This window comes from Callithrix jacchus, chromosome X, assembly GCF_049354715.1.
Source record: "Callithrix jacchus isolate 240 chromosome X, calJac240_pri, whole genome shotgun sequence".
NCBI lineage: Eukaryota > Metazoa > Chordata > Mammalia > Primates > Cebidae > Callithrix > Callithrix jacchus.
Window position 1 is genome coordinate 149820688 of NC_133524.1, and position 27197 is coordinate 149847884.

Genomic DNA, 27197 nt, shown 5'->3' on the forward strand with positions numbered 1-27197 from the left:
CGTGGCGCAAGCGGCCAAGCCTTCAAAGCTGCAGGGGACACTTCTCCAGCCTCCAGCACCCACCTGTCTACCCCGAGACAGAGAGCTGGCTCCCATCAGGGAGTCAACACACAGGTCTTTATGAATCACAACGCAGTTCTGCCAGGCATCTGAGCGAGGGCACCCGCCAACCAGCAGCCACTGACCAGCCCTCCTCAAAGTCGTAGAAGAGGGTTTCCCCAGCCTCCTTCCTCAGCTGCCTCCCAAAGGGGCCTGGGCCAGGGCTGAAGGGCAGGCAGGGTATGGGGTGGGCATCCCTATACAGTTGACTCATCCCACCTCTCTGCATAGGGTGAAGTGCAGGAATCCTGCACTTGCTGGCAAGGGCTGGAGTGAAGCAAGGGGGCCAGGGAGAGTGGCTGGCCCAGCACCTCAGTGTGGCTTGGGGGTTGAGTCCAGACCCTGGGGGTGGGACACTGAGAGTGAGGCTGGGGCCCCAGGGTCCTGGGAGAAGCCTTTGTTCCTTCCCAGGCGGCTGCTGACCGGGGCCTTTGGGCTTCGGGACCCAGGGCTGGGAGAGGTGACAGGTGCTGGCCCAAGGCCCTGGCGGGCGGAGGCCTTTCCCAAGAGCTCCTTAAACACAGAGCCCATGTTCTGCGCCACAGCCTAATGCAGGGGAAAGAAAGGGAGAGTGATCATCAAGACCCAGAGCTCCAAGTCCCTCAGCCTCAAGGTCACTCTTCCCCAATGTGCACCTGGCATCCCTCCTGCCCCCTCTGAGGACAGCAATTCCTTGGCTTAGCCCAGAAGTGGGGACCCCTCTCTTCTTGCCCTCATCCTTTCCCTGGCAGAGATCACAGCCCATCTGCCCATGGCCTCAGGAGCCACCAGGGCCTCCCAGGTCAATGTCCTCCCTTGACATCTCCCGGCTGCCCTGTCCCTGGTCCCAGCTTCTGCTCCTGCATGTCTACCCCACTCTCCCCAGGATCCCTAGGCCTGGGGACTCGGCCACAACTAGGACACCCGTACACTCTTGGGCTCTTTCCTCCTCAGGCTTAGCCACTGTCCCTCAGGCTTCTCAGCCTGATGGTGCTCATAGGGCCCATGGTACAGAGCACGTAGCTCTGCTCCTGTAAGAGCCACTGCTGCCCCACCCCGATCCCCAACCAGCCGCCCCCCTTCTGTCTCCCTGCCATCTGTCCCTTTCATCCTCCCTGGCATGTCAAATGCCTGCCATGGCACCGCCTGTTACCTAGCCCAGCTACAGATACCAGCCTTGCAATCTACCCTGGAGTCCCCTGCCCCTACCAGGTAAACAGCCTCTACTCAGCCCTGCCACTTCCCTGCTCAGAAGCCACATGTGAATCTCAACATGCAAGCCCCGGGCTCCAGCCAGACCAGGTGTCCTCTGTCCCTCTCATCCCTGCCTCCGTAGCCGTCCCTTGCCATCCCCACCTGCCCTCACATCCTTGCCTTCCTGTGTGTCTGGCGGCAGGCTCCCCTGAGCTGAGGCCAGGGAGTGCAGTTTGGCTTCCAAGGGAAGGCAGAGATCCCCCAGGACAGGTGCCCTCACCTGCCACATAGCCAGTCCTGGCTCTCACCTTATCCACCTCCACATGTTGCTCCAGGCAGGCTGGGACCAAGCAGTGTCGCCTGTGTCCAGGGGGTCCCACGGCCTCAGGTGAGGTGCATTGTTCTAGCCTGCAGGACAGATGGGGAGCCTAGTGGGGGCCCTGGAAAGTCCCTGAGCTAACAGGGCAGTGGCTCCTCCCATCCTGGGGTGTGGCCAAGGAAAAGAGGCTGGCCCACTAGTCCCCAAGCTCCTCTAGAGCCTCTCCCTGTCACAAGCTGGGTCACATCCTCATCTCACAACCCCTCCCGCTCCCACATGGCCAAAGCCTGCCCCCAGTCTCCCCTGGCCATCTTCTTGCTCACCGGTGGACCAGCTCTGATGCCAGGAGGCCCTCGGGGCTGCTCTCCGAGTCATCTGTAGTCTGCATGCCTGCGCCCACCCCCTGCTTCTCTGCCCTGCAGTGGGAAGGGCCAGCCTGTTTTGAAGGCTCCTTTCCTGCACAGGTCCAGGCCAGCAGCCTCCATGACAGCCAGAAGGGGTCAGAGATGCTCATTCTCCAGCCCAGCCCAGACCTTCTGAATCTGACCTGGGGTCGGGGGCAGGCTGGATGAAGGGGAGGTGTGAAGACCCCCGAGAGCCCCAAGGGCGAGGCTCACTCACCCCACAGGCAGCGCGATGTACTTGTGGGGAATGAGGCCCCGTGCGCCCTCGTGCTCTCCCCACCACCAGTCGCTCGACGCCCTCTCATGCAGCTGCAGCATGTCCCCACGCCGGAAGCTCAGCTCCTGGGCCGTGCGGCCCGTGTAGGCAAAGCAGGCCACAGCCTCCACAACCCCCTCCAGGTCTGGTGGGGAGAGGAGGTCCAAGCTGTGGGGGGGGTGGACACCAGAGCACCGACAGGATGGGGTTCTTTGCCCATTGCCCTCACCATCCTCCTGGGTCAGTGTCCCAGCTTCCAGCTCTGGCTCATTGTCTGCCCCCAGGCTCTCCAGCTGGGCATCCCTGAGGATCAGGGTAGAGCGAGGTGGATGAGGGGGGCTCTTCTCCAATGGACCCCCCCAGTCCCCTCGGCAGCACCAAGGGAGTACCCCAGGCAGCAGGTGGAAGGTGGTGCCATGCACTTCTCGTAGATGGGTCCAGGCAGCTCAGTTAGGGGTGGGAAGACCCGATCGGGCTGCATTATGAGCGTCTGCACCAGCTGGTTCACCCGGCCCTGCAGTGTCACCGGGTCCTGTCCAGCGGGCACGGGCAGCAGTGTGGGCCCAAAGCACACAGCCAGGTTGTAGGGGTCCATCATGTTCTCATCGCTGTACTGGGCCAGGCTGGGGGGATACTCACGTCACAAGCAGAGAGTACACGCCCCAAGTCCCCTCGGCCCCTCGCCCCCGGCCCCCACCCCAGTGCTAGCCCTGAAGCACTCACTGGTTGAGGAAGGTGAACAGGTAGCGCAGAACTACCAGGACTGGTGCCGGCAGCCGCCACAGCAGGCGGCTCACATGCTCCACCCGCGCTGCTGTGGCCTCCAGCTCTGTGGCCAAGGCCACCCGGGGAGAGAGCCGTGTGAGTGGGGCCGCCCTAGCAAGTGCCCTCCCCACACCGGCCTCAGGCCCTGGCCTTACCCGAAGAAGCCAGCAACTCGCTGAACAGGTCTGGGGGGAAGAGTGGGGGCTCCAGGCTCCGGAAGTAGAGCTTTAGCACCCCGGCCACCAAGTCCAGGTCGTGGGCACTGCAGCCTTCCACCAGCGGGTCCTCCCCTGCAGATGGGTGAGTGATGCGGTAGGGGGAGGAAGCTGGTGTTGTCTGCCCAAGCCCCCAGCCCTGCCCCCGCCGCCAGTCCCCACCTCTCTCGAAGGCATCACGGATCTCTGAGACCCGGAGCTGGGGCCCCGACACCCGGAAGATGCCTTCATGCTGCAGACCTGTAGGAGAACAAGGAGCTGGTGGGCACTGAGCATCTTCCCCAGCCCTGCCGGGATGGCTTCCCAGGCCAGGTGCCGGGAACTGAGTGCTGGGTGCCAAGATCCTGGGAGGGGCTGGGTCCTGCTCACCATTGAGGTTAATGAAGCGAATGCAGCTCTCCACCACCAGGGGCACAGACTGGCCTGAGCTCTAGGGACAGAAGGTGTTTACTTCACCATGGACACAGCATGTCCTGTGTTATCCTTTTGAGACAAGGTTCTCACTCTGTCACCCAGGCTGTAGTGCAGTGGCACGATCTCGGCTCACTGCAGTCTCGACTTCCTGGGCTCAAGTGATACTCTGGCCTCAATCTCCCAAAGCACCAGGATTACAGGCGTCCCCCTCGCGCCACGCTGCTTTTCTTTTCTCTCAAGAACACATCATTGTTGTTGGCACAGAGGCCTAGCACGCCGTTTCTTACATTCACTCCTAGATGTCTGATATTTTTTATGAGGTTTTAAGCACTGACTTACATTTTATTTGCAAATCGCTGCTGTAATATAAAAATGCAGTTCAATTCTGTACACTGAGCTTGAATCAAGTAACATTTTGAAACTCAAGCTAGGGGTGGTGGCTCACACCTGTAATCCCAGCACTTTGTGAGGCTGAGGTGGGCAGATCACCTGAGGTTGGGAGTTCCAGACCAGCCTGACCAAAATGGCGAAACCTCGTCTCTACTGAAAATATAAAAATTCGCCAGGTGCTGCACACCTGCAGTCCCAGCTCCTTGGAAGGCTGACGCAGGAGAATCACTTGAACCTGGGAGGCAAACATTGTAGTGAGCCAAGATCGAATCACTGCAATGCAGCCTGGGCGACAGCACAAGAACCCCTCTCTAAAAAAAACAGGTGTTCATTTAAAGATCTACACACATAATCATATCACTGAAATGATGGTATCAGTTCTGATCTTTCTGTTATTCTCCATGCCTGGCCTCCTCTGATCCTTCCTTCCTTCCTCCCTCCATCCTGCCTCCTTCTTGTTTTTTTTGAGACTCAGTTTTACTCTGTAGCCCAGGCTAGAGTACAGTGTCGCTATTTTGGTTCACCACAGCCTCCGCCTCCTGGGTTCAAGGGATTTTCCTGCCTCAGCCTCCTGAGTAGCTGGGATTACAGGTGTGTGCCACCGCACCCAGCTCATTTTTTTTTTTTTTTTTTTTTTTGTATTTGTAGTAGAGACAGTTTCACTATGTTGCCCAGGCTGGTCTCAAACACTTGGGCTGAAGTGATCTGAGATTACAGGTGTGAGCCACTGTGCTCGGCCCTCTCCGATGCTTTCTCTTAACAGTATTCGTTTTCTGATCTTTCTTGCTTCCCCTCATTTCACTGTCGAGGCCCCCCAGTACCATGCTGGCCAGAAGTTGCAGGGGAAAAGCTTTCAATATCTTGCCCCTAAAAATGCTGCTGCCCCAAGTTTTCTGTACATTCCCATTACTAGTTAAGTATGCTCCCTTTGATCAGCGAAGGCCACGGGGAGCCCAACAGAGGCCTGGAAGAGACCCATCCAGGAAGGCGGAGTTGGTGATTGAGACCCTGGGATCAGGTGTGGGGCAGAGCAAGTACCTGGATAAACTTCTCCATGTCTCCCCCAAAGAGTCTCTGGTTATACTGGGAGCTGGGGCGGGGGTGGCGGCTCTTCTGGAATTTTCTCTGGGTGTACTGGGTCCTGTGGTGAATGGGAGCTGGCTCTGAGGGGGCTGAGTGTGGAGAATGGGATGCCCCACCCCCCACCCAGCCAAGCAGGCCTCTAACCCTCTGAAGTGATTCCACAATCCAGTGGGAAGACCAGGAAATTGAGGCCCAGAGGACTGGGCAGCTGAGTTGGGCCCCAGGGAGAGAAGAGATGGGGGACCGTCACAGGGACTCAGCTCCTTAGAACATGCCAGGCCCTCATGAAGGACTCACCATGACATTTCCCGCTCCTCCTTGTCACCTGTGGGGTGGGAGAACACTGGTCTGCCTCTCAGGCCAGGGGTCTTCAATGCATTCCAGAGAAAAAGGCATGCAGAAGGGCCAGGGATAGGCAGGCAGGGAGAACCTTGGGCCAGATAGGGTCCTGGGCAGGGGAGAGGCAGGGAAGGGGGCAGCGCTGGGCCCACCTCGCTGAAGGGCCTCCTGCAGCTTCTCGAGCTTGGCCCGCAGCTTGGCAAGGATGCTCCGTCCACTCAGATACTCCTGGAGCTTCTGTGCAGCCCCAAGAAGAGCGCAAAGTTTAGTTCTGGCTTGAGCCCCTCCCTCTGCCCCAGCCACGCCCCCGTGGGTCCTACCCACCAGCCCAGCCAACCCCACCGAGATGTAGAAGGTCTCAGTTTCCTGCTGCTGGCCACGCCTCCGGCCTGCCTGCCGGCTGCCTGGGTCTGAACTGGTGGACTTGAGGGACTCGGTGGAAGGGTTGGTCTGGAAGGAGTCGAGCACATCCCCGTCGTCCAAGGCCACCACCTCTAGCAGGGCCTGCAGCGTGGCCTTCAGCGTCTTGTTCACCTGCGCAGGAGATCGCACAAGCTTGTTAAGAGGTTAGGGACAAGGAGGAAGACAGGAAGTCCAAGTCTCAGAAGGAAGGGGCCAAAGGGAGGGGGCAGGCAGGGTGGCCACTTCCAACAGCAGGCTGTACAGGCTCCAGGTCCCCATCTCCCCCCAAGCCCAGGGAGGTTGCCCAGACCTCCTCTGTCTCGATGGTCTGTTGGTCCAAGCGGCTCTGGATGTTCTGGGCTCTGGGCAGAATCTCATCCCGAAGCTCCATTTCAACACGGAGCTCAGCTACCTGCAGAGGGCAGCGGCCAGGGGGCTGAGGGCTAGGCTTGGGCAGCAGGTGCCAAGATCCCCAGAGCATGAGGGATGCAAGCACCCTTTTGTGGCCTGGTGGCCGGGCACAGGACCACCAGCCCAGACACTCAGCTGAAGAATGGCAGAAGCGAACACTTGCGTCCAAACCAAGACTTGTACACAGAGTTTCATGGCGCCACCACTCATCCAAGTCCAAAGGCAGGCGCAGCTGAGCGTACACAGTCTATCCAGAGAACCAAAGAGGATTTGGTCACAAGAAGGAATGAATCCACTCATGTAAAGTGTCCAGCCGGGCAAATTTAGAGACAGGAAGCAGAGGAGTGGGTGCCAGGGGCTGGAGAGGGGAGCGGGAAGTAGTGGCTAATGGGTACAAGTCTCCTTTAGGGGGTCACGAAAATGCTCTGAATTAGATGGTGATGGCTGCACAACTCTGAACATACTAAAAACCACTGAATTGTACTCTTTATTTGGCCAGTACGGTGGCTCACGCCTGTAATCCCAGCACTTAGGGAGGCCGAGGCAGGCAGATCATGAGGTCAGCAGATCGAGACCATCCTGGCCAACAGGGAGGCTGAGGCAGGGGAATTGCTTGAACCCAGGAGGCAGAGGTTGCAGTGAGCCGAGATCATGCCACTACACTCCAGCCTAGGTGACTCTGTCTCAAAAACACAAATAAATAAAACAGAATGGCTGGGCGTGGTGGCTCACACTTGTAGTCCCAGCAGTGAGCGAGACTCCTTCTCAAAATAAATAAATAAATAAAACTCTATTGAAAACAGAATGGAGGCCAGACGTGGTGGCTCATGCCTGTATTCCCAGCACTTTAGGAGGCTGAGGCAGGCAGACAACCTGAGGTCAGGAGTTTGAGACCAACCTGGCTAACATGGAGAAACCCTGTCTCTACTAAAAATATAAAATTAGTCGGGCCTGGTGGCACATGCCTGTAACCCCAGCTGCTCGGGAGGCTGAGGCAGGAGAATTGCTTGAACCCAAGAGGCAGAGGTTGTGGTGAGCCGAGATGGCGCCACTGCACTGCAGCCCAGGCAACAAGAGCGAAAGTCCATCTCAATCAATCAGAATGGGAAGGAAGACTGGGGTCCAAGGCAAAGCAGGGACAGAAAAACTGCTCACTCTAACTGGACAGACACAAATTTCCCTGTGGCAAGACAAGAGCAGCTTGCCTCATGGGCAGAGTGGGGGCCAACACTTCAGGAAGGAAAGAATTACTCTTTTAAGCATGCAAACATCCAGAAAGCTGCCATTACAGTTAAAACTGAGACTGAGGACTCATCTGCAGCTAAACACTTGCCCTGTCATACAGGACTGCACGAAGGCACAAGTCACAGAGAAGAAAGAAAGGCCATTCTGAGGCGGGCTCCCACACAGCTGACCCTCCAGGACATGGGACTCAGTGAAAGGAGCCAGTCACAGAGAGGCCGGCACTATAGGATTCCACTCCTTCGAGGGGCTTCACAGGAGAGCCGTGAACTCCTGGGGGATGGGCAGTAGAAGGGCGGGGGCCCGGGGCTGAGGGGTGGGGAGTCTGGCTGAAAGGGGCCAGAGCTTCAGTTGGGGACGATGAACAGGTTCTGTGGCTGAATGGCGGAGATGGCTGCACGGCACAGGAGTGTGCTCATGCCCGGGACGCACACTTACACATGGTGAGCGTGGTGTGTTTTACGAGATGTGTATTTTGCCACACATTTTTTTAAAAGTCCACCTAGAGTGGGCACTGTGGCTCACACCTGCAATCCCAGCACTTTGGGAGGCTGAGGCGGGTGGCTCGCTTGAGCCCAGGAGTTCGAGACCAGCCTTGGCAATATGGTAAAACCCCTTCTTTGCTGTCTGGAAAGGATATAGCAGAGATTTTGGAGTCAGGGACACTGGTCCCAGCTGAAAAAGATGATTACAGCAGCACCGCCACCGGGAGCTGGCCTGGTCCTATCAGCCTGGCCTCAGTGCTGTCCTGCTGAACACAAGAAATGTCCGAGAGCATCAACATCAGGCAAGGCCAGTGTGTGACCATTATGGGCGAAGACAGAAACAAGACCCCAGCGATCATGTCTGAGTGAGGCCTCCATCACTGTCTCCTAGATATGATTAATCAAGACATCCAGTCGTAGGCTGGGCGCGGTGGCTCACGCCTATAATCCCAGCACTTTGGGAGGCCGAGGCGGGTGGATCACAAGGTCAAGAGATCGAGACCATCCTGGTCAACAAGGTGAAATCCCGTCTCTACTAAAAATACAAAAAAAAATTAGCTGGGCATGGTGGCGCGTGCCTGTAATCCCAGCTACTCGGGAGGCTGAGGCAGGAGAATTGCTTGAACCCAGAAGGCGGAGGTTGCGGTGAGCCAAGATGGTGCCATTGCACTCCAGCCTGGGTAACAAGAGCGAAACTCCATCTCAAAAAAAAAAAAAAAAAAGACATCCAGTTGTACAGTTACCCCTGCTTCCAGATGGCATCCAGTCCAAGGCCCAGCCCCACTTCCCTGGGCCCTCCCCCAGATCCCCTAAGGCAAGCCTGAGTCCTCTAAGGCCCTTCCACCACACTGCAGAGTGAGCTCCCAGCTCTCTTCCCCCCTGGACAGGGTCAGAAGAGTTCCTACTGCAGAAACTGGCCAGGCCAGGAGGAAAGACCAAAGACCTCCACATTTGTGGGGGTATATGTTCAGACCTCCTCTTAAATATGAACTGATGACCAAGAATCACCAAACAGAGACCGAAGCAAGAAAACAGAGCAAATGCAGGAAGAGGAGAAAACAAAATAGGACGTTTCAGGCCGGGCAGTGGCTCATGCCTGTAACCCCAGCAATTTGGGAGGCTGAGGTGGGCAGATTACCTGAGGTCAGGAGATGGAGACCAGCCTGGCTAACATGGTGAAACTCTGTCTGTCTCTACTAAGAACACAAAAATCAGCCGGGTGTGGTGGTACGTGCCTATAGTCCCAGCTACTCAAGGGGCTGAGGCAGGAGAATCACTTGAACCTGGGAGGTGGAGGTTGCAGTGAGCCAAGATCATGCCACTGCACTCCAGCCTGGGCAACAGAGTGACATTCCATCCCAAACAAAAATAAATAAATAAATAAGCAAGCCGGGTGTGGTGGCGCACCTGTAGTCCCAGCCGCTCAGGAGGCTGAGGCAGGAGAATCGCTTGAACCCAGGTGAAGGTTGCAGTGGGCCAAAATTGTGCCACTGCACTCCAGCCTGGGCGACAAGAATGAAACTTCATCTCAAAAAAAAAATCATAAAGTACTGTATTCATGAAATAACAATAAAGGGTTGGCCAGGCACAGTGGCACGCCTGTAATCTCAGCACTTTGGGAGGCTGAAGCAGACCAACTGCTTGAGCCCAGGAGTTTGAGACCAGACTGGGCAACGTGTTGAAACCCTATCTTTACAAACTATAGAAAAATGAGCCTGGCGTGGTAGTGCAGGCCTGTGGTCCCAGCTACTCAGGAAGCTGAGGTGGGAGGACCAGAATGTCGTGTCTGCAGTGAGCTGAGATCAGATCACATCACCGCACTCCAGCCAGAGTGACAAAGTGAGACCCCATTTCAAAAAAAAAAAAAAAAAAAAGAGGCAGGGTGTGGTGGCTCATGCCTGTAATCCCAGCACTTGAGAGGCTGAGGCAGGTGGATCACGAGGTCAGGAGTTCAAGACCAGCCTGGCCAAGATGGTGAAACCCCGTTTGCACTAAAAATACAAATACTACCCAGGTACAGTGGCAGATGCCTGTAATCCCAGCTACTTGAGAGGCTGAGGCAGGAAAATTGCTTGAACCCAGGGGACAGGGACAGAGGTTACACTGAGCCGAGATTGTGCAACTGCACTCCAGCCTGAGTGACAAAGTGAGACTCTGTCTCAAAAAAAAAAAAAAAAAAAGAATACAAACATTTTCAGATGTGCAAAGTCAGGAAACCCTTGGTGAAGGCTTTCACCAAAATGAGGGTATCAAACCAAGAAATGCTGCAGTGGTATCCAGAAACAGAGCACTGGGCAGGGCAGTTCCCGGCCAGCAGCTTCCGAGAAGGCCTGGAAGTGAAGCCGTCCAGACTGGAGGGTTCTGGGTGCACCACAGGTGCCTGGTGTGGAGGACAGTGCTGGGATCAGGCAGCGATCAACTCCTAGCAATGGGCGCGTTCTATCAAGCAGCATTCCTGAGGGGAGGCTATTATTAATTCCGGAAGAAAAAGATCCTAATAGTACCTGCTGTCCCGGTGATTTAAACACTGAATGTTCATTGAGCCAAAAATTCTGGGATAAACTCGCTGGGAGAACAAGATGCAGGAAAGCATGCGGTGGCTGTGGGAGATGCTGGTGGTGCTTGGTTGTCACTGGCCAATGGAAAATGGCTGCCTGACGCTTGGAGGAGGCGCCAGAGGCATCCATAGGAAGACTGGGGGTGGGTTTGGGAGCTGCTGTGCCAGCCCTGGTGAGGCTGGACTCTCTGAAAAGGGGCCCAATGGAATCCCAGGTCATCACCAACACCCATCAGGATAAACTGCTAAAAGAAAAACCAGCTGGAGGGAGAGGTCTAAAGAAGCCAGATTCCGAGGCTGCAGTGAGCCGAGATCACACTGCACTCCAGCCTGGGCGACAGAGTGAGACTACGTCTCAAAGAAAAACCAAAAGAAAACCAATGCCATCTTACTGCGTGTATGGTTCATTTCCTCCCAAGTTTGTGTCACAAAATTTAAAAACACAATGAAACCAGTCTAGAACAATGCAGCCACATGGCCACCTGCTGCAAGGGGTGAACAGTTAGTGTCTTGCCCTCCTTGGACACTTCTGTAGCAGCTGCACTGCCTGGGACCACGGAGAGCTTGGATTCCTGAGCAAATTGTGTCACGCCATTAGTGAAGGCCAAAGAATGCTGAGCCCAGCAGGGGGTGACCCTCACCTCATCCCCGTCGTGGGGCTGGTAATCAAAGCGCAGTGGGGGACAGAAGGCGATAGCGTGCACCTCGAGCACCTTGGCCTTGTCTCCTGGAGGATCCAGGGACTCCACGGCTTCTTCCAGGCTGCCCAGGCCCTGCACTTGAGAGGCCTGGGCGCGGCTCTCAGCAGCCGTGTAGCTCCGGAGCACCTGCCCTAGGGCCAAGTGGAACCCTGTGTCGCAGCACTGAGGGGAAACAAGGACATGCTTGGGTGGGCCCTGGAGCCTTGGCCTCCTAGCCCCGGGGCACTGGGCACCTTTTCCCACCCATCCACCAAGGACTCACGTCCATGAGGTCCAAGACGTCACACAAGTAGTAGTTCCTGACAGCAGCATTGGCGCTGGCCAGGCTCAGCAGGTACTCGTTGCGTGCCTTTGTGCACTTGAGTTTGTGCTCCATGAACTTGGCCTGCCGCTACTCAAGACAATGCAAGCCCAGCGGGGTCACGAATGCAGCCTTTTATCACATCCCCTCCCGCTGTGGACAACTACACCCAAGGTCCCGAGAATCCCCCAGGTCCCGAGAATTCAGCACAGCCCAGAAGTCCCGCTGCCTTCCCCACACCACAGTCCACAGAATGCCCAGTCCAGTGCCAGGAGTGACCTGACTCCCCGGTTGTTCACCCAGCAGCGCTCTGCCATACTCCCCACTGCCACTCCTCACAGAACTATTCACAGATACCTGATGAGTGGAAGGTGTGCACAGCACCTCACCATGGAGGGTGCGTCAGAAACCCAGCTTGGAGCCAGCACACAGGTGCGCAGCTAGAAGCAGTCATTGGCTTCTAGGGAGGCTGGGGCTGAGGGGGAACGAACACCCCAAACGGTGGGGATAGATCATCAAGGACCATGAGACAGAACCTGCTGGCACCTGGGCTCTAAAGCTGGCATTCTATTTTTTTTTTTTTTTTTTTGAGACAGAGTCTTGCTCTGTCACCCAGGCTGGAATATAGTGGCGCAATCTCGGCTCACTGCAACCTCCGCCTTCCAGGTTCAAGCAATTATCCCACCTCAGCCTCCCAAGCAGCTGGGATTACAAGCACCTGCCATCATGCCTGGCTAATTTTTGTATTTTTAATAGAGACAGGGTTTCACCATGTTGGCCAAGTTGGTCTCGAACTCCTGACCTCAGGTGATTCACCTGCCTCAGCCTCCCAAAGTGCTGAAACTACAGGCGTGAGCCACCGTGCCTGGCTAAAGTTGGCACTCTAACCACAGCAGCCAGGGAGACCTTCCCCCGACACAGCCAAACTCTGCCATTTCCTCTAAGAACACTTGAGATGTCCGACTCCCTCCTCTGCTCCCAGAGTCCCAGACCATCACCCCCAGCCCCACACAGCGTGACCACTCCATCCACACATTTCCCAACCTCCCCACTCTCTCTACAGGGCCCATCTCGAAGGCCCTTTTTCCGTGCATGTTACCCTAAGTGTCTTCTCACCCCTCTGAAACCTCACAGGATGGCTGGTGGAACAGCAGAGCTGCAGAGGCCCTGCCTAAAGTGTGCAAAGGCCACATGAGGCTGTCCAGGGCCAGACACCTGCTCTCCCGGCTCTCTCACGCCTCGAGAGCCTTCTGTATGGAATCCCTGCAACCTGATGGCACCGTCCTGCCATTCCTGCCCCCAGCTTGGGGAAGTCACCAGAGCCAGCAGGGTGAGTGCGTGCGGGCCCTCCACTCCCAGGTGGGAAGGGTCTTGCTGAAGGGGTGCAGCCCTCCCCTGCACCCAGCCCTGCCTCCCCCTCAACACAGCAGGTCCTAGTCAGGGCCCATAGCCCACAGGCTTGCTTCTGAGGTGCCCTCCAGGCCCACCTTCTCCACCAGCCGCCCACCCTTCTTCAGGGAGGTCCTGCGGAGGGGCCCTGCCTCAGTGGCAGCAGCGGTGGCAGTGGGTGCACTCCGGCCTGCCCGCTTCTCCTCCTGCCGCTCGGCCTCCCGGAGCTTGACCTCAGCATTCACACTCTCTGTGTGATACGCCTGGTATGTCTTCTTGGCCTGCAGGGACAACCCAAAGCAAGGCAGCGCTGCTGAAGGTCACAGCCAGGCCAGTCCCACACCCTCTACCTCCGTCCCTCTTGAACCTGAACCTCAGAGCTGGGCAATCCCATGTGAGCACCTGGCCTAACGCCCTGTGCCTAGGGAGAGGGGGCCTTTGCCCGAGCCCCCAAACCCAGGACTCCCCTGGGGGTTTTCCTCCCTAATGAGTATCATTTCTCCCTGAACTGTTGGGACGGGCCCCTCCCCAGCCCTGTCCTCACCGTCTGTAGCTCTGAGACCACCTCCAGGAGCTCGTCCTGCAGCTGCTGCTCCAGATCCCTGCTCTAGAGGTGAAGGCAAGGGTGAGCATGCCACAGCTCAGAGCAGCACCCACCGGCACTCGAGGCTCTGCCCAGCTCAAGCCCCATCTGGGGGGCACACAGGTTCGCTCTGCCTGGTCCCCACCTGGCTTCCAGTGCCCTCCCAGCCACAGCACCTCCCGATCCCAAAGCCTCGAACACCTCCCATAGCTCAGGGTGAGAGCCTCACCTTCTTGACCAGGCGCCCCACGTCCTCAGCAATGTGACTCAGGCGCTGGGCCAGGGGCCCAGCCAGCACCTCGCTCAGGGCCGCGCTCTCCCGGCTCTGTTGCCGTGTGTGCTGCAGCAGCACTGCCCAGCAGTGCAAGGGTGACAGGAGGCATGGCTCCTTCCTGGGGGTAGAGGGGCACTGAGATCCAGGAGTGGGAGCTTGGGCACTGCCATGGCCCCCCTGCCAGCACATCACCTACCTGAAGCTTTGGTGCTCCCGGCTGCTCCCCAGGCGGCCTCCGCGGCTGGAGAAACGCTCAGCCAGCTTTTCCAGGCCCCGAGAGTACTCCAGCTCCACCTCGGCGCGTCGCCGCATGAACTCTGCCAACTCCTGCAGCAGCTCCCGACGCAGCTCGCCCTGCAGCTCCAGGCAGCGTAGCTGTTCGCTCAGCTGCCAGCGCATCTCTGTTGGGAGACCATGGCTCAGGACTGGCCAGGACGCCCTGCCTGGGTCAGCCAGGCCAGCATGGGGTGGGAAAGGCAGAGACACACAGAGCCTGGTCCCATCTGCTCTGACGGCTTCTTTGGACTTAGCGTAGGCTGGAGGCAGGAGCTAAGAGGGGAGGAAAGGGGCTAGGCCCCTGCAGGCAGATCTAGCTTCAGCTGTCCAGCTGACCTCTGCTAAGGCTAACAGGAGATGGCCAGACCCACCCGGTTGAGGCGGAAGGGGAAGGGTGTCCCACCAAGAGGGGAGAGCCGTGCAAAGGCCTGGAGTGAGAGGGTGAAGCCCACCATGGTGGGTGAAACACAGATCCAGCCCCGTCTCAACCCATCACCAGCCAGGCAACTTTCGTTTTGACTTCCTGTCTCTCCCTCGTTCCTGGAAAGCCCCTGAATGGCTTCCCCTGCCACTTCCTTTCCCACTGGTACCCAGGCCCTGGGAGGTGGCAGCCTCCTTTGCAAACACACAGATACACAGCGCACAGATCACAGCACTGCTCAGGGCAAGCCTGCAGCGAACTCGCAGTCTCAGTGACTGGGGAACCTTGCCCTCAGGCCCCAGGGGAAAGGGCAGTCCACAGTGAGGGCTGGGTGCCAGGGAGAGCTGATCCAGCCTGATAAGTGAAAGGATGGGGGAGGGAGCTAGCCCCTATCTTCTGTCCCCACTTCCCACTCCCAATCACCCTGCCCCCACCCCGTGCAGACAGACAGCCACACCCAGGGCCCCGTACTGCCAGCCTTTTGCACCCTATCACTGGCTTGATTTGGCAATGCTGCTTCCCTGACACAGGCCTGAAGCAAAGAAGTACCCACCCGGCAAATTTAAGCAACCTGCAGAAGACGCTTTTGCCGCCTGCTGAGTGCCCAAGCAGGTCCCGAGTAAATAAGATGATACGTTGGCTTCTGGCCAGCAGGCTGCCCACCTACTCATCGCCATGCACATCCCAAGGGAGGGACATGAATTGATTTCTTCATTAAGCAGGATGTTGATTATGTACCCATTCTGTGACAATCACGTTCTTGATACAGAGGCAAAGAGGGCTGACCAAGTGCCTCCCCTCCTGGAGCTGGGATTGGAATGGGGGACAGACACATGTCCGTGGAGTGATGGGTGCTGAGAAAATGAACAAGCCGTGTCGTTGGAGCAAAAAGCTGGAGCTAGCTGTGAGGCGTGCTGGGGAGAATCCGAGAGGCTGGTAGGGACAGATGGCACAGAGCCCATGGTCTAGGGAGAATTCCCACCTGGACTCCGAGTGAGAGAGGAGCCACAGTGGCTGGAGCATGCGGTCCAGCTTCCTTTACAGGCCCAGGTGGCAGCCACTGCACTAGTCCAGGCAAAAGACTGCGGAGTTTCAGACCGGGACCAATGAGGGAGGACTCCGCTGGGAACAGCTCAATCTCAGATTTCTGTCCCACCAGTGACTTCCCAGGGGCTGCTGCATGGGGACACTGTAGGTGTGGCCTGCCCAACATCCGTACCTCCTCTCCAATCTCCTCTTGGAGAATGTCTCCTCCCTAGTCTCAGCCCCCTTAACTCCAGGTGTCCCAGACCTGGCTGCATGCATCACACACCCCTCCGCCCCTCCACTCCCTGCCCCCACCAGACTAGCCAGGTGAGGGACCCAGGAGCCTGGCCCTTCCAATGGAATCACCGAACAGGAGAGCTCTCCCCACCAGGGGATCAAGCTGTGTAAGTGGAAGCCTGGGGCGGGGCACCTCCCGACAAAGCAGAGCAGAGCGCACGGTGCCAAGGGAGACAGATGGAGAGTGTTGTCATCCTATTAGAGGCTGGCCTCCTGTGGTTGCTGGTCAGCTACAAGGGCCAGGTGGGGTAGGCGCTAATGCCATTTGAAATCAGGAGACTCCTTACTGAATCAGTTTAATGTTTTGTTTTGTTTTGAGATGGAGTCTTGCTCTGTCGCCCAGGATGGAGTGCAGTGGCGCCATCTCAGCTCACTGCAACCTCCACCTCCCGGGTTCAAGCAATTCTTTTGCTTCAGCCTCCCGAGTAGCTGGGACTACAGACACCCGCCACCACACCCGGCTAATTTTCGTATTTGTACTTTTAGTAGAGACAGAGTTTCACCATGTTGGCCAGACTGGGTCTCAAACTCTTGACCTCAGGCGATCCGCCCGCCTTAGCCTCCCAAAGTTCTGGGATTATAGGCGTGAGCCACCTCGCCCATCCCAGTTTAACATTTTTTTTTGATAAAAGTTAATTTCATTTCATTCTAAGAAAGGTCTTAGGTGACTGCTTGCCTCACTGTCCCTCTGGAGCCTGCCCTGCCCTTCTTCCCCCAGAGGAATACAGTGCAGAAAGAACCAGCAGAGAGAACCGCTGCCTTTCCTCATCACTGCCGGCAGCAAACACTGACTGGAAGTCATGTCCTGGTCCAGATCCGGGCATGCACACTGGCTGGTGTTGAGCCGGAAACGTGAATTGCAAGTCGATTGCATTGGTGGCTTTCCCGGCAGAGCTTTCAGATCTCAGTTCAGACAAACTCGTCAGCACACCCTGTCCTGATGTCCCCCTAAACTAGAGCTGGCCCTCTTCCGACCCCTTCTTGGCACCCTGCACTTTCCTTTTGCAGTGCTTATTATCATAATGGAAACTCTATGTCTCCCCCACTAGACCTGTGAGCCACTGTGAGGGTGGGGCACTGACGCCATCTGAAATCAGGAGAGTCCTCACTCAATCACTGTTTTTACTCCGGGTAAAAAGCCAGGGCTAGAGGGGCTGGAGGGACTGGAGGGGCTGGAATCAGGAAACATCTGGCCAAAGGCAAGCTGGAATCCATGTCTGCCTGAATTACAGAGCAGGGCCCCAGGCTCCACCAGCACTTCCTGTGAGCAAGACATTTGGTCTCATTTCTGCTGACAAGCAAAACAGAAGAGAAGATGGTCTCCAAAACCATGGCTATGCTAACCTTTGAGAATTTAGGGTGTCAAGACAGTGACCCCCGTTCTGTAGAACGGTAGGATGTTTTTCCAGGGACTGGGATGCAGACCCAGAGCAAGTGAGGAACCCTTAGACAGTCCTGCTCGAAACCCCAACTTTTCAGTGGGAAACCACTGACCCATATTTGCTGACTGAAGTTTTCCAAGTCTTTCAGCTTCATGGCATTTTGGGGAAGCAGGATGGAGATCATTACCTCCATCTGAGCAAGATGATGGTGAGGCTTGGAAAGCTGGCTCACCCTGTGTAGTCACCTCAAGCTGGCTCTGGACACAGGCTGCCTCTTCCAAAGGAGGACGACTGGGGCATATTTTGGTATAAATTGCTTGCACTGAATAATGAGGTTGGAACCTACATCTGTAGGTTGAAAGGCACTTCAAGGGTCATTGCATTCTATGTTCTAGAAGTTGTCGTGCTGTGTGACCATGGGCGAGTCACTGCACCTCTCTGAGTTTGTTTCCGTAATTGGCAAAATGGAGTGATTGAGAGTGATATGGAGGAGCTGCTGGCACTGAGCTGCTGCCCTTTTCCTTTGCAGGAGTTACCATGGCTAAGAATTTGCAAAGCTGACTTGCATGTGATTTGCACATGGGTGTTTATCAGAACCTGGAGAGGTTCAATTTCAGAAGGCTGAGAAGCCAGCCCTGCTGAATCTCTCAACCAAGACTCACTGCGCCAGCTTGACCCAAAGACAGTGGCCCTCACCTCTGATCCCCGTCAGTGCCAAAGGGAGGCAAAAGGTGCTGGGGCTCCAGGGACTGCAGCGGGGTTAGGGCCAGGTGATCTCCACCAATCCACTCACCTGGACTCCCTTACCCACTTCACTGTAGCTAACACACTGCCTCCTGGGGGCACGTTGGTGCATCCGGCTCCCCTTTACCAGCGGCCACCAGTGTCTCCACTGGGCCTTGGGTGAGGAACAGGGACCAAACGAAGGAAGAGAGGCAAGGAGAAAGGGAAGATGGCAGGCGGCTGAGGCCAAATGGGCGTGGGGAAGCAGGCAAGGGGCTCAGGCTCCCTCCTCCACCCCCCTCCAGAGGTCGCTGGGGAGAGCATCGGGCCCTGGGTCAGTGCGGGCACGCTTGGAGCGCCCTCACGACCTTGGGGTCTCCGCAGGATACGGGCCGGGAGCGCCCGGCGCCCTCTCACCTTTGACTTGCGTCTCATACTCAGCCTGTAGCCCCCGCTCCCGCCGCAGCTTCCCGTGAGCGGCCATGGCGGCCTGGCGGCCGCGCCGTCAAACCCCACTGCTCCCACGCGGTCGCGAGCAGAGCCGGCGCCGGGACTCGGGGGCGCTGCGGCCAGCACCCTGCGCGGGCTCCGCCCAGCCCCGCCCCCAGCGCCGCTCCAGGTGGGGCGGGGCGGCCCCGGCCCGGCACTGGCCGCGAGGGGCTCCCGGGGGCAGGACCCCCCCTTGCAGCCCCATTGTGCCCCGGCCTTGTCGTCCCCTCCCGCTGGGCCTGCACCTAGGCTGCCTTGTGCCGAAAGCCCCGCTGCCAAGCAGCCGGGGCGGGTGTGAGACCCCGAGGTAAGTGGGCATCCCTGGCTGCAATCCTGCCACCACCTCCAGAAGGCTGTCCGTGGTCACCACTGCCAGACTGCACCGTTCGCACCGGGGTCGCTGGCCCACAGTGCCCGTGGACATGAATAGCACTGCTGCCCCAGGTCCTGGACATCGGACGGGGTCGTCCCTTCCCAGGGAGCCTTGAGAGCTGGGGTGGGAAGTTTGGAGGGGAGGAGAAGGAAGGTCATCGCCAGAGAGCAGAACCTCAGCAGCTGTTGGCTGTTCCCTCCAGGCCCCCTTGGTGGGGGAGCAGGGTTTCCTCTGGTTCCCCTTCTGCTCAGCCCCACAATTTCCACATAGGCGGTTACCACTTCCTGCTGCCGGAAGAGGCTGCTCTGCCTCCCTTCCCCTGCAGCTGCACCTGCCCATCATAGGCCTGAGGGGGACAGCCCCCTCAGAGTAAGGTCTTAGCTACCCTGGGGGCAAGTCTGGGGCCTCCCTCATACAGAGGTGGTGGGGCCTTTCCTCCACCCACTACCGCAGGGCAGCAGCTTTTCTCGGGGAAATCGGGAAGGCAGGAGGCAGGAGGTTGTTGACATGCCAAGCAGACAACTGGCTTCAATTTGCTGGGAGGGAAATCCTTGGGATATAGACTTGGGGAGAGGGACAAAGCACTTGGGCACCAGGAGTGTGTCCCAAAAGCGGGCCTGTGGGCACCAGTGCAAGGGTCCTAAGCCTTTATGTGCACGGATGTCAGAGTCATAACCTTGACCTGCAGATCTGGGGAGGAGGGGAGGCTGTGCAGGTACTTCCTGCCTTTCAACTATGAGCAATTAATTCTCTTGCCCAGAAGGAAAATACACTCCCCTAGCTCCCCGCCCCCTTCTCCCAGGCCCTTCTCGAAGACGTTGTTGTGAGGGTCTGCAGGACCTGAGGCTTCGAGGCCTGGGAGCTAGCCAGACCCCGGTAGGCCCAGGACCTGGACTTCCAGCAGCTGGTCTCGGAAATGCTGAGGTTCGAGTCCTCCAGCCTGCGCCCCTTCCCACGGCGCGCACAGCCACAGCCACACCCCAACCTGCTCCTGCTAGGGAGACTCACACGTCCCGCCGCTGTCTCAGGCCAAGGGGAATCAGGGACCCCCTCCCCTCATTAGCTGACCCCAACACACCCTGCTCTTCCATCCAAGCCCCGACTGGTCCCCAAAGGTCCCTCCACACAGAGACAGGCACAGGGCTCAGGCAGGCAGAAAAGGGCTCAGCCCGTGCCTCAAACGCTCTCTTCACTCCTTTTCTCACTCCAGAGCTAGTCCTATGTTGCCCCATTCAGCCCGTGCTTTAGAACCTGAGTGTTGGGCCCTGGCTTTTAGGGCAGTTGTGTGGCATTTAAGGCCCTGAACTCAACTGTCACCTGCTGCTCGCTCTATTCTTAGCTCCACTGTTCCCCTTCAAGGCATCCTAAAGCCAGGCAGCCCGCAGAAAGCGCGGACCTGCCCGCGTGGCGACAGACGGAGCGGCGGACAGGAGGGCGGAGGGCGGGCCGAGCAGGGGAGGAAGAAGGGCGCCGTGTGAGCCCGGCCCAGCTTCTTTCCACCGGTGCCGGTGCGGGGCCGACGCAGTGCGCATGCCCTCCCTTCCCCCACGCCCTGCGCGCAGAGCTCGGCGCCGCCGAACCAATCAGAGCCTGGGAACGAAGCTTGCCGCCGGCTTGCGAACCGGAAGATACTGACGCCAGGCACGGGGCGGGACAGGGCGCCGCCTCTGGCCCATACAAAGGGAAGCCCACGTCTTGAGCCAATCAGAACACAGCCTCGCCCGAGCCGGGAACTGTAGAGCGGTGGGCGTGCGCAGGCGCGACTTTCCGGTCCCGGCCCCGCCCTGCCGAGCTCTGGGCTCGGCTTCCACCGCGGCAGGCTGCCTGCTGGTCACGTGCGACACACCAGCCAACGAGAACCGAGGTCCAGGCCTGTACGGCGAATTTTCAACCTGGCGGAGCAGCAGTGTGCCACCTGCAGTAGCAGAGATGTTGTGTATAGAGACGGCTCAGGAATACAGGGCCCGCTCAGAGACAAGTGATGGCTTTGCAGCCGGAGGGAATAGGAGGGAGCAAAGACACATGGAGTTTGGGTGACTCCATGAAAAACAGGATTTTGATATATATGTGTCCCTGGAGTGTGGTAGCATGATCTGGGATCACAGCAACCTCCACCTCCCAGGCTTAAGCGATCCTCCGGCCTCAGCGTCCCAAGTAGCCGGGATTACAGGTGTGCACCACGACGCCTCGCTGTTTTTGATTTTTAGTAGAGATGGGGTTTCATCATGCTGCCCAGGCTGGTCAACTCCTGAGTTCAACTGATCCGCCCACCTCGGCCTCCCAAAGTGCTGTGATTACAGGTGTGACCCACCATACCCAACAGCTGCCCAGTTTTGTATTCTGCATGAAACTGTAATGGGGGATACATAGCTTTATGCATTTGTGTAACCCCATAGAAACTGTACAACACAGACAAGGACCCTACTGTGAAACATGGGCTACACTTTACAATAACATATCAGTATTGGCTAATCAACAGAAACCAACACACCAACTAATACAAAATGTCAGTAGGAGAAACGGGGGGAACTGTACTAAAAATCAATTATTTTCAACTGCAAACTCAGGTTAGGGAGCAGACCCAAGAGGTATCATGGACTCACTGACCATTAGGGTAGCAGGGGAGGGAGGACTCAAGGACCACTGACAGGGCTTGAGCAACTGGGCATCTGGCTGGGTCATTACTCAGACAGGACAGCTGTAGACAGGCCCAATGAGCAGTTGGATGTCTACATCTGAAGCCCACGGGGTGTAGTGGAGCTGCTGTAGCCCAAAGCAAGTGTGATTAGGAGAGAAAAGGGCTGGAGGTGGGACACTCAAGAGCCAAGCAGAAGTACTGAAGAATGGGAGCCCGCTGTTGAGCTTTGAGCCTGAGCGGCCGAGGCTTGCACAAAACACATTCGGCGTGGCCGAGCAGGCCTCTGAGGCAGGGTCTCTCCCGGAAGTCTAGGGCCTCCTTCCCTGGGGCCACAGCTGCTGAAGGTTATGAGACTGGGGAGTCCCACCCCCAAGGCTCTCACAAAGCTCCTCCCTTCTACTCGGGCCTGGCAGGATGCCCTGGCTTAAAAGGCTGTGAGGTTCACATCCCCACCAGACAGAGGAGCTGGAGAAACACACCTTCTAAATGTGCAAGCGCACGTGCGCATACACACACACACACACACACACACACACACACACACACACAAAGTTCCCCAGTGCCATAGAGCGAATTTATTGTGAAAGCTCGTGGGGTGAGGAAGGGCCGGGGCAGGCTCTAGGAGGCCGAGTCGGAGGCCTCTGAGCTGTCTTTGACATCTGTGCTCTCTGTGGTCTCGCTGACCTCGCTGAGGTCCTTGCTGTCCCCTCCACTATCCTCAGCAGCCAGGCCCTTCTCCTCACGACAGGCCTCTCCTGAGTTCGGAGGTGAGCTGCCTTTGCTCTCCACCTTGTTCTCCATGGCGCCCAGCACCATGTGCCTGCCCTTCTCCTTCAGCTCCAGGTGCCGCCTCAGCTGCCGCCAGGAGCCCAGGGAGAAGCGGGAGCAAAGATACAGGGCCTAAGTTTCCAGACAAGGGGAGCCTGGACTTGTCGCTGGCTGAGGGGACGGGCATAATGAGAAGCAGCAGGGCTAGGAAAGACACACGGGACTGAGTGGGGACACCTGGCTGGAGCCTTGCCCACTGCTCCCTGGGTTCACTGACTACCATGGAGGCCCCCACGACCGAGTGCTGCCCCTTCAACAGCCCTGCCACCTTGGGCAGAACCCTGACTCAGAACTACCTCTGAGCAGGCAGGCCACCCACTGGTCCCAGGCTGTCCCACTTCCCTTCTAAAAGCCTCCTCCGTCTGCCTCTCCCACCACCCTCCAGGCTGCTGCTAGGCAGACAGCCTCCTCTAAAGCCCAGCCTAGGAAACTGAGGCCGTGAGTCCTGGCAATGTGGCCACAAGGGCTGGCGCCCAAAGTTGGTCTTGCTTCCAGCCACTGTCCCAGGGCTCTCAAGTGCCGCCACCTCCCCCCCGCCCACAGGGCCGACCCCACTGGCCTCGCTTGGCTAAACTGCAGCGCTCTCACCTCGTCCGCCATCTGGGTGAGATCCCGCTTCATGGCGTAGGCATCCTCCCCATCTGCATAGTATTTGGGCTCCACTTCACTGATCCTGGGGGCAGAGGGCAGAGAGCAAGGAGGAAGACCCATACCCAGGACACATCCTCCTCTGCTCCTGGCATCATGGCTACTGAAGCAAGGTGACATGTTTTCTCCCTGAAGGCTCCATCCTGAGACAGCAAGTCCAGCCTGAAAGAATCCTCCAGTGGCCCCACTTCCAGTAAAGGCTCCAGGTAACAGTGGCCCGCCCCACCCCTGTCCTGTTCCTGTTCTGTGTCCTTAGCCTGGCTACTAAGGATTCCCCTTCTGTGGTTTCTTGTGAGCTGAAGCCCTGAATTCAGCCTTCCCCTTCCCTTTCTGCCCTGCTTCCTATCCCTTACTGAGCTGCCTCACCACAGTGATGAAAATACAGGAACGTGGGTGAGCCCGTTTGAGGGCTGCATCCCTATGCAGCACAGCCCAGCCCGCACTGGGGAGGCACGCGTGCAGGCTCGGGTGGCCATGTCCTGGAAGGCTGGCCCTGTCAGACCTCAGACATGAGGACTGTTGACTTCACTATAAAGCAGTTTCCACCAGACATCCTCATCTGGGTCACAGATCCTTCCTGCCAGCACCCAGCCGAGGCCACCGCCCTTCCCAACAGTCAAACTGGTGCTGAGTGCAGTTAGCATCCCTCCACGGGCACACGGGTAGCCCACCCCAGCTTCACTTGCAAGCACTTTTTTCCACTGTCTACTGGGCACACTGACTGCCAGGTTCTCTCTCCTGGGCCAGGCAAACGGGGCCTCCGGGTCCTCGGCAGACCTGCCCCATCCACTAGGCTGCCTGGCCGCCGGCCCTTTCTTCCTGAACATGCATTCTCCTTGCTTCTGCTCTCTCTTAGATGCTTCCAGGCGCTTGGTCACACAGAGTCCTGCTCCTTAGCATCTGCTCATGCCAGAGACCCACACATCTCTATTCCCAAACATGACTAAACAACCCTGTGCCCTTCACCAGCCTCAGCCAGCATGGGCCAGAGCTCCTCCATCACAACACACATGGAGCACATTTCAGCCATCAGCCACCAAGTGAGTGGGGAGGCATCTTGGCAGCGCTGGGATCCACAGCCTCCTCCCCGTAGCTAGCCCACCCCCTGCCTGGAAAGCAGCTCAGCTGGTCTCAGCGGCCCTGACAGCCAGACCTGGGACCAGCCCCAACCCATTACAGACACCAAGATCTACTTACTGAAAGTTGAGGGTGTTGGAATAGAGGTGCAGGGCGGCCCGGTTACTGCAGGAGAACAAGGCACTGCTGAGCTGCACGGATTGGGCCAGGTAGGGTAGCATGTCCAGGCCCTGCCCCTCCCCTCTGGTGCCTCCTTCCCACCAATCCCACTTCCCGGGTCTTCACCAAAAGCCAAGGCCCCCAGGACTCCCGTCAAGGCAGCATCTCTCCCCTCAATCCCCCTTCCCTCAGCCCAGCTTCCACCTCTTCCTGACATGCAGGGAGACGTATTTGGCATTGAAGTTCTCTATCATCGCTCGAGAGGCCTGGTCCATCAGTTTCTGTGCCAGACCGAGGCGCCGATGGGAACGCTTCACAGCCTGGTGGAAGAGCAGAGAGGGGATGAGGGGCTGGGACCCTGAGGGCTGCCCCAACTAACCCCCACTTCCACCCCCACCAGAGCCTGGGTGGACTCTACAAACCAATGAGGTGATATGTCCATGGGGCACATCATCTGGGTCTTCTTCCCTGGAGAGAGAGGAAGGTGAGGCTGCAAAGGAGCTCTGTGTAGGCACCTCCACCCCCACCCCTGCCATACGTAGAGTGGACATGCAAACTCTAGGCTGGCCCTACAGCCACCTAAGACCCCAGCTGGGGGAGGGCTGGGAGCCTCTTGGATCAGCGCAGCTGATACTGCCACCCTCTGCTGCCTAAAAACCCCATGCATGCCGGGTGTGGTGGCACACGCCTAGAGTTCCAGCTACTTGGCAGGCCAAGAAAAGAGGATCGCTTGAGCCCAGCAGTTCAAGACCAGCCTGGAAAACATAGTGAGACACCATTTCCACAAAAAAAATTTGTAAATGAGCTGGGTATGGTGGCGCATGCCTGTGGTCTCGGCTGCTTGGGAGGCAGAGGTGACAGGATCATTTGAGCCTGGGAGGTTGAGGCTGTAAGTGAGCCGTGATCACGCCACTGCACTGCAGCTTGGGCAACAGAGCGAGACCCTGTCTCAAAAAAGAAAAAGAAAAAAAGAAATGAACCGTCAACCCAAAGACAAGGCAGAAGCTTAAATGCATATTACTAAGTGAAAAAGCAGCCAGTCTGAAAAGGCTGTATACGGTATGATTCCAATTCTGTGACATCCTGGAAAAGGAAAACTATGCAGACAGTAAAAAAATCAGTGGTTGCCAGGGGTTAAGGAGAGGGAGGGATGAATGCGTGGAACCCAGTGAAACTATCCTGTGATAATACAAGGTGGACACATGCCATTTGGTCAAAACCGTAAGGCTTACAACACAAAGAGACGTGCAGCAATGTAAACTGTTGGTTTAGTTCACAATATATCGGCCAGGCGCCGTGGCTCGCGCCTGTAATCCCAGCACTTTGGGAGGCCAAGGCGGGTGGATCACCTGAGGTCAGGAGTTCGAGACCAGCCTGGCCCACGTGGTGAAACACCGTCTCTAGTAAAAATGCAAAAATTAGCCGGGTGTGGTAGCACATGCCTGTAATCTCAGCTACTAGGGAGGGTGAGGCAGAAGAATCCCTTGAACCCAGGAGACAGACGTTGCAGTGAGCTGAGGTCATGCCACCGCACTCCAGCCTGGGCAACAGGGCAACAGAGCAACAGAGTGAGACTCGGTATCAAAACTAAACAAATAAATAATAAATCACATTCGTTTGTCACTTGTCACAAATGGATCACGCAAATCCAACATGCTACTAACAGAGGAAACTGGCAGGGATGGGTGCTGTGGGGTTCGATGAGAACTCCATGTCCTTTCTGTTCAACTTTTCTAAAAACTTTCAACTGTACTGAAAATAAAAAGCCTATTCTTTTTTTTAAAAGCCCACAGCAGCATCCACCAGACACGTGTAGCTTCTCTCTTCCTCCTTGATGACTCACATTTTGGCCAGGACATACCCCACAATCTTCCCATTCTCGTCCTCAGCAATGTAAGAGAGCTGGTGACAGAGAGGAAAGGGGAATGAGAAAACTTCGTGGTGGAGCTGGAGGAGCCCTTACAGGGACAGAAGCTGGACACGTGGCAAGCTGTATGACAGCTCACCACCTCCAGGCTGGGTGACCTGGTCTGCCCCAAGCCACACTGTGCCCTCCCCATGCCTGGAAAGAAAACACAATGTGGGGATCCTGCCCCTATTCTCTGCTCCCTTCAGGTGCCTTCTTTTCCATTGCCCCTGCCTGCCAGCTGAAAACACCCGGGAAGTCACCGACCATATAGCCCTCTGGGCTGACAGACTTGTCCACTCCCTTCCAGATGGCCCGATTGGATTTTCCTCGGCCTGGTTTTTCCCACGCCCAAATTCAGAAGCTGCCCACCTGGGGCCAGGAGAGGCCATGGTAGAAGTAGTATTTCATCTGGTAGTTCTCGGGCAGGCAGAGGAGGTTGCAGTGCTGCATGTTCATCAGGTCCTCCGGCTGCAGGGTAGGAGGACAGTGGAACGAGGTCAGTCAAGGGCGGCGGTGACCACGGGTGAGAAGCCTGCTCCCCGTCGTCTGCTAGGCCCCCCTCCCCGGGGCAGGGCAGGCACTGTGACGATCTGACTTTGCTCAATGCCCGGAGCACAGGAACAGGCGTGGGCGCCTAGAGGTTCTCGGAGCCCACCCAACGGAGGCCCGACATCACGTAAACAGGAGGGAATCGCAGCCCCTGCCCCGCGACCCTGCCTCTTCGGCGGGCTAGGCAAGTCTCAGAGGTCCGGAGGCCGCAGGCACACGCAGGGCCACCGGGATGGGCTCGGCCGGGGCCCTCGGGAGCATGCGCAGCAGCCACCGGGCCCGGCGCCCACGCGGCGCGGACAGCCTCCCGCCCAGGGCGCTCACCCTCGCATTGCGGATGTTCATAACGGCGGCGGGGCTCGCGGGTCCCAGCGGATCGTGAAGGCGCAGTCAGCTGCCGCCGCGCTCCGAAGCGACACCGGGACGGCGGGGGCTGGGACCGGGGCTGGGACCGGGGCTGGGCTACCTGGGCGGCAGCGGAAGGGGCGGTGCGCGCCGGGCTGGCCACCGGCCGGAAGTGCACGGCAGCTGGGCCCGTCCTCCCGGCCGCTGGCCAATGCGCGGGACAGGCCAGTGCGCGGGGCAGGCCAGTGCGTGGGG

The 27197-nt window shown here is 57.6% G+C and overlaps 2 protein-coding genes across 17 annotated transcripts; both read right to left on the reverse strand.

Moving 5' to 3' along the window:
• Positions 1–97: 97 nt before the first annotated feature.
• ARHGAP4 (Rho GTPase activating protein 4) lies at positions 98–20328 on the reverse strand. Of its 12 annotated transcripts, none has more exons than XM_035288065.3 (22): positions 20186–20328; positions 13999–14203; positions 13758–13920; positions 13490–13552; positions 13044–13226; positions 11518–11646; positions 11196–11417; positions 6170–6271; positions 5800–5991; positions 5610–5694; positions 5416–5443; positions 5074–5176; positions 3601–3661; positions 3394–3471; positions 3172–3306; positions 2975–3080; positions 2641–2874; positions 2481–2554; positions 2213–2396; positions 1915–2007; positions 1581–1680; positions 98–645 (listed from the first exon to the last, which is right to left on the reverse strand). In XM_035288065.3, exons 1-22 carry the CDS (start codon positions 20319–20321, stop codon positions 412–414), a joined length of 2910 nt encoding a protein of 969 aa, XP_035143956.1. In that variant the 5' UTR covers positions 20322–20328; the 3' UTR covers positions 98–411. The 12 variants fall into 12 exon arrangements, with proteins under 12 accessions (XP_035143956.1, XP_078219794.1, XP_035143959.1 ...); XM_078363668.1 differs by having other exon boundaries at positions 20107–20317; XM_035288068.3 differs by having other exon boundaries at positions 5782–5991; positions 20107–20317.
• A 1651-nt stretch (positions 20329–21979) lies between these two features.
• NAA10 (N-alpha-acetyltransferase 10, NatA catalytic subunit) lies at positions 21980–27087 on the reverse strand. 5 transcript variants are annotated; one of them, XM_003735858.7, is made up of 8 exons: positions 26922–27087; positions 26418–26516; positions 25983–26041; positions 24562–24607; positions 24344–24459; positions 24101–24145; positions 22844–22928; positions 21980–22282 (listed from the first exon to the last, which is right to left on the reverse strand). In XM_003735858.7, exons 1-8 carry the CDS (start codon positions 26940–26942, stop codon positions 22046–22048), a joined length of 708 nt encoding a protein of 235 aa, XP_003735906.1. In that variant the 5' UTR covers positions 26943–27087; the 3' UTR covers positions 21980–22045. The 5 variants fall into 5 exon arrangements, with proteins under 5 accessions (XP_003735906.1, XP_054107019.1, XP_078219806.1 ...); XM_054251044.2 differs by having other exon boundaries at positions 21980–22327; XM_078363680.1 differs by having other exon boundaries at positions 22844–23065.
• Positions 27088–27197: the final 110 nt, after the last annotated feature.

Excerpts from the sequence above, each read along its gene's own strand:
- NAA10 (XM_054251044.2), bottom strand. The coding sequence starts at position 26,942 with ATGAACATCCGCAATGCGAGG. Across the intron at positions 26,517-26,921 it reads TGAACATCCGCAATGCGAGG|CCGGAGGACCTGATGAACAT; the intron begins GTGAGCGCCCTG and ends CCTACCCTGCAG. Across the intron at positions 22,328-22,843 it reads TCACCCAGATGGCGGACGAG|GCCCTGTATCTTTGCTCCCG; the intron begins GTGAGAGCGCTG and ends CTGGAAACTTAG.
- ARHGAP4 (XM_035288065.3), bottom strand. The coding sequence starts at position 20,321 with ATGCGCACTGCGTCGGCCCCGCACCGGCACCGGTGGAAAGAAGCTGGG. Across the intron at positions 13,921-13,998 it reads CGGGAGCACCAAAGCTTCAG|GAAGGAGCCATGCCTCCTGT; the intron begins GTAGGTGATGTG and ends CTCTACCCCCAG. Across the intron at positions 3,472-3,600 it reads TCGCTTCATTAACCTCAATG|GTCTGCAGCATGAAGGCATC; the intron begins GTGAGCAGGACC and ends GTTCTCCTACAG.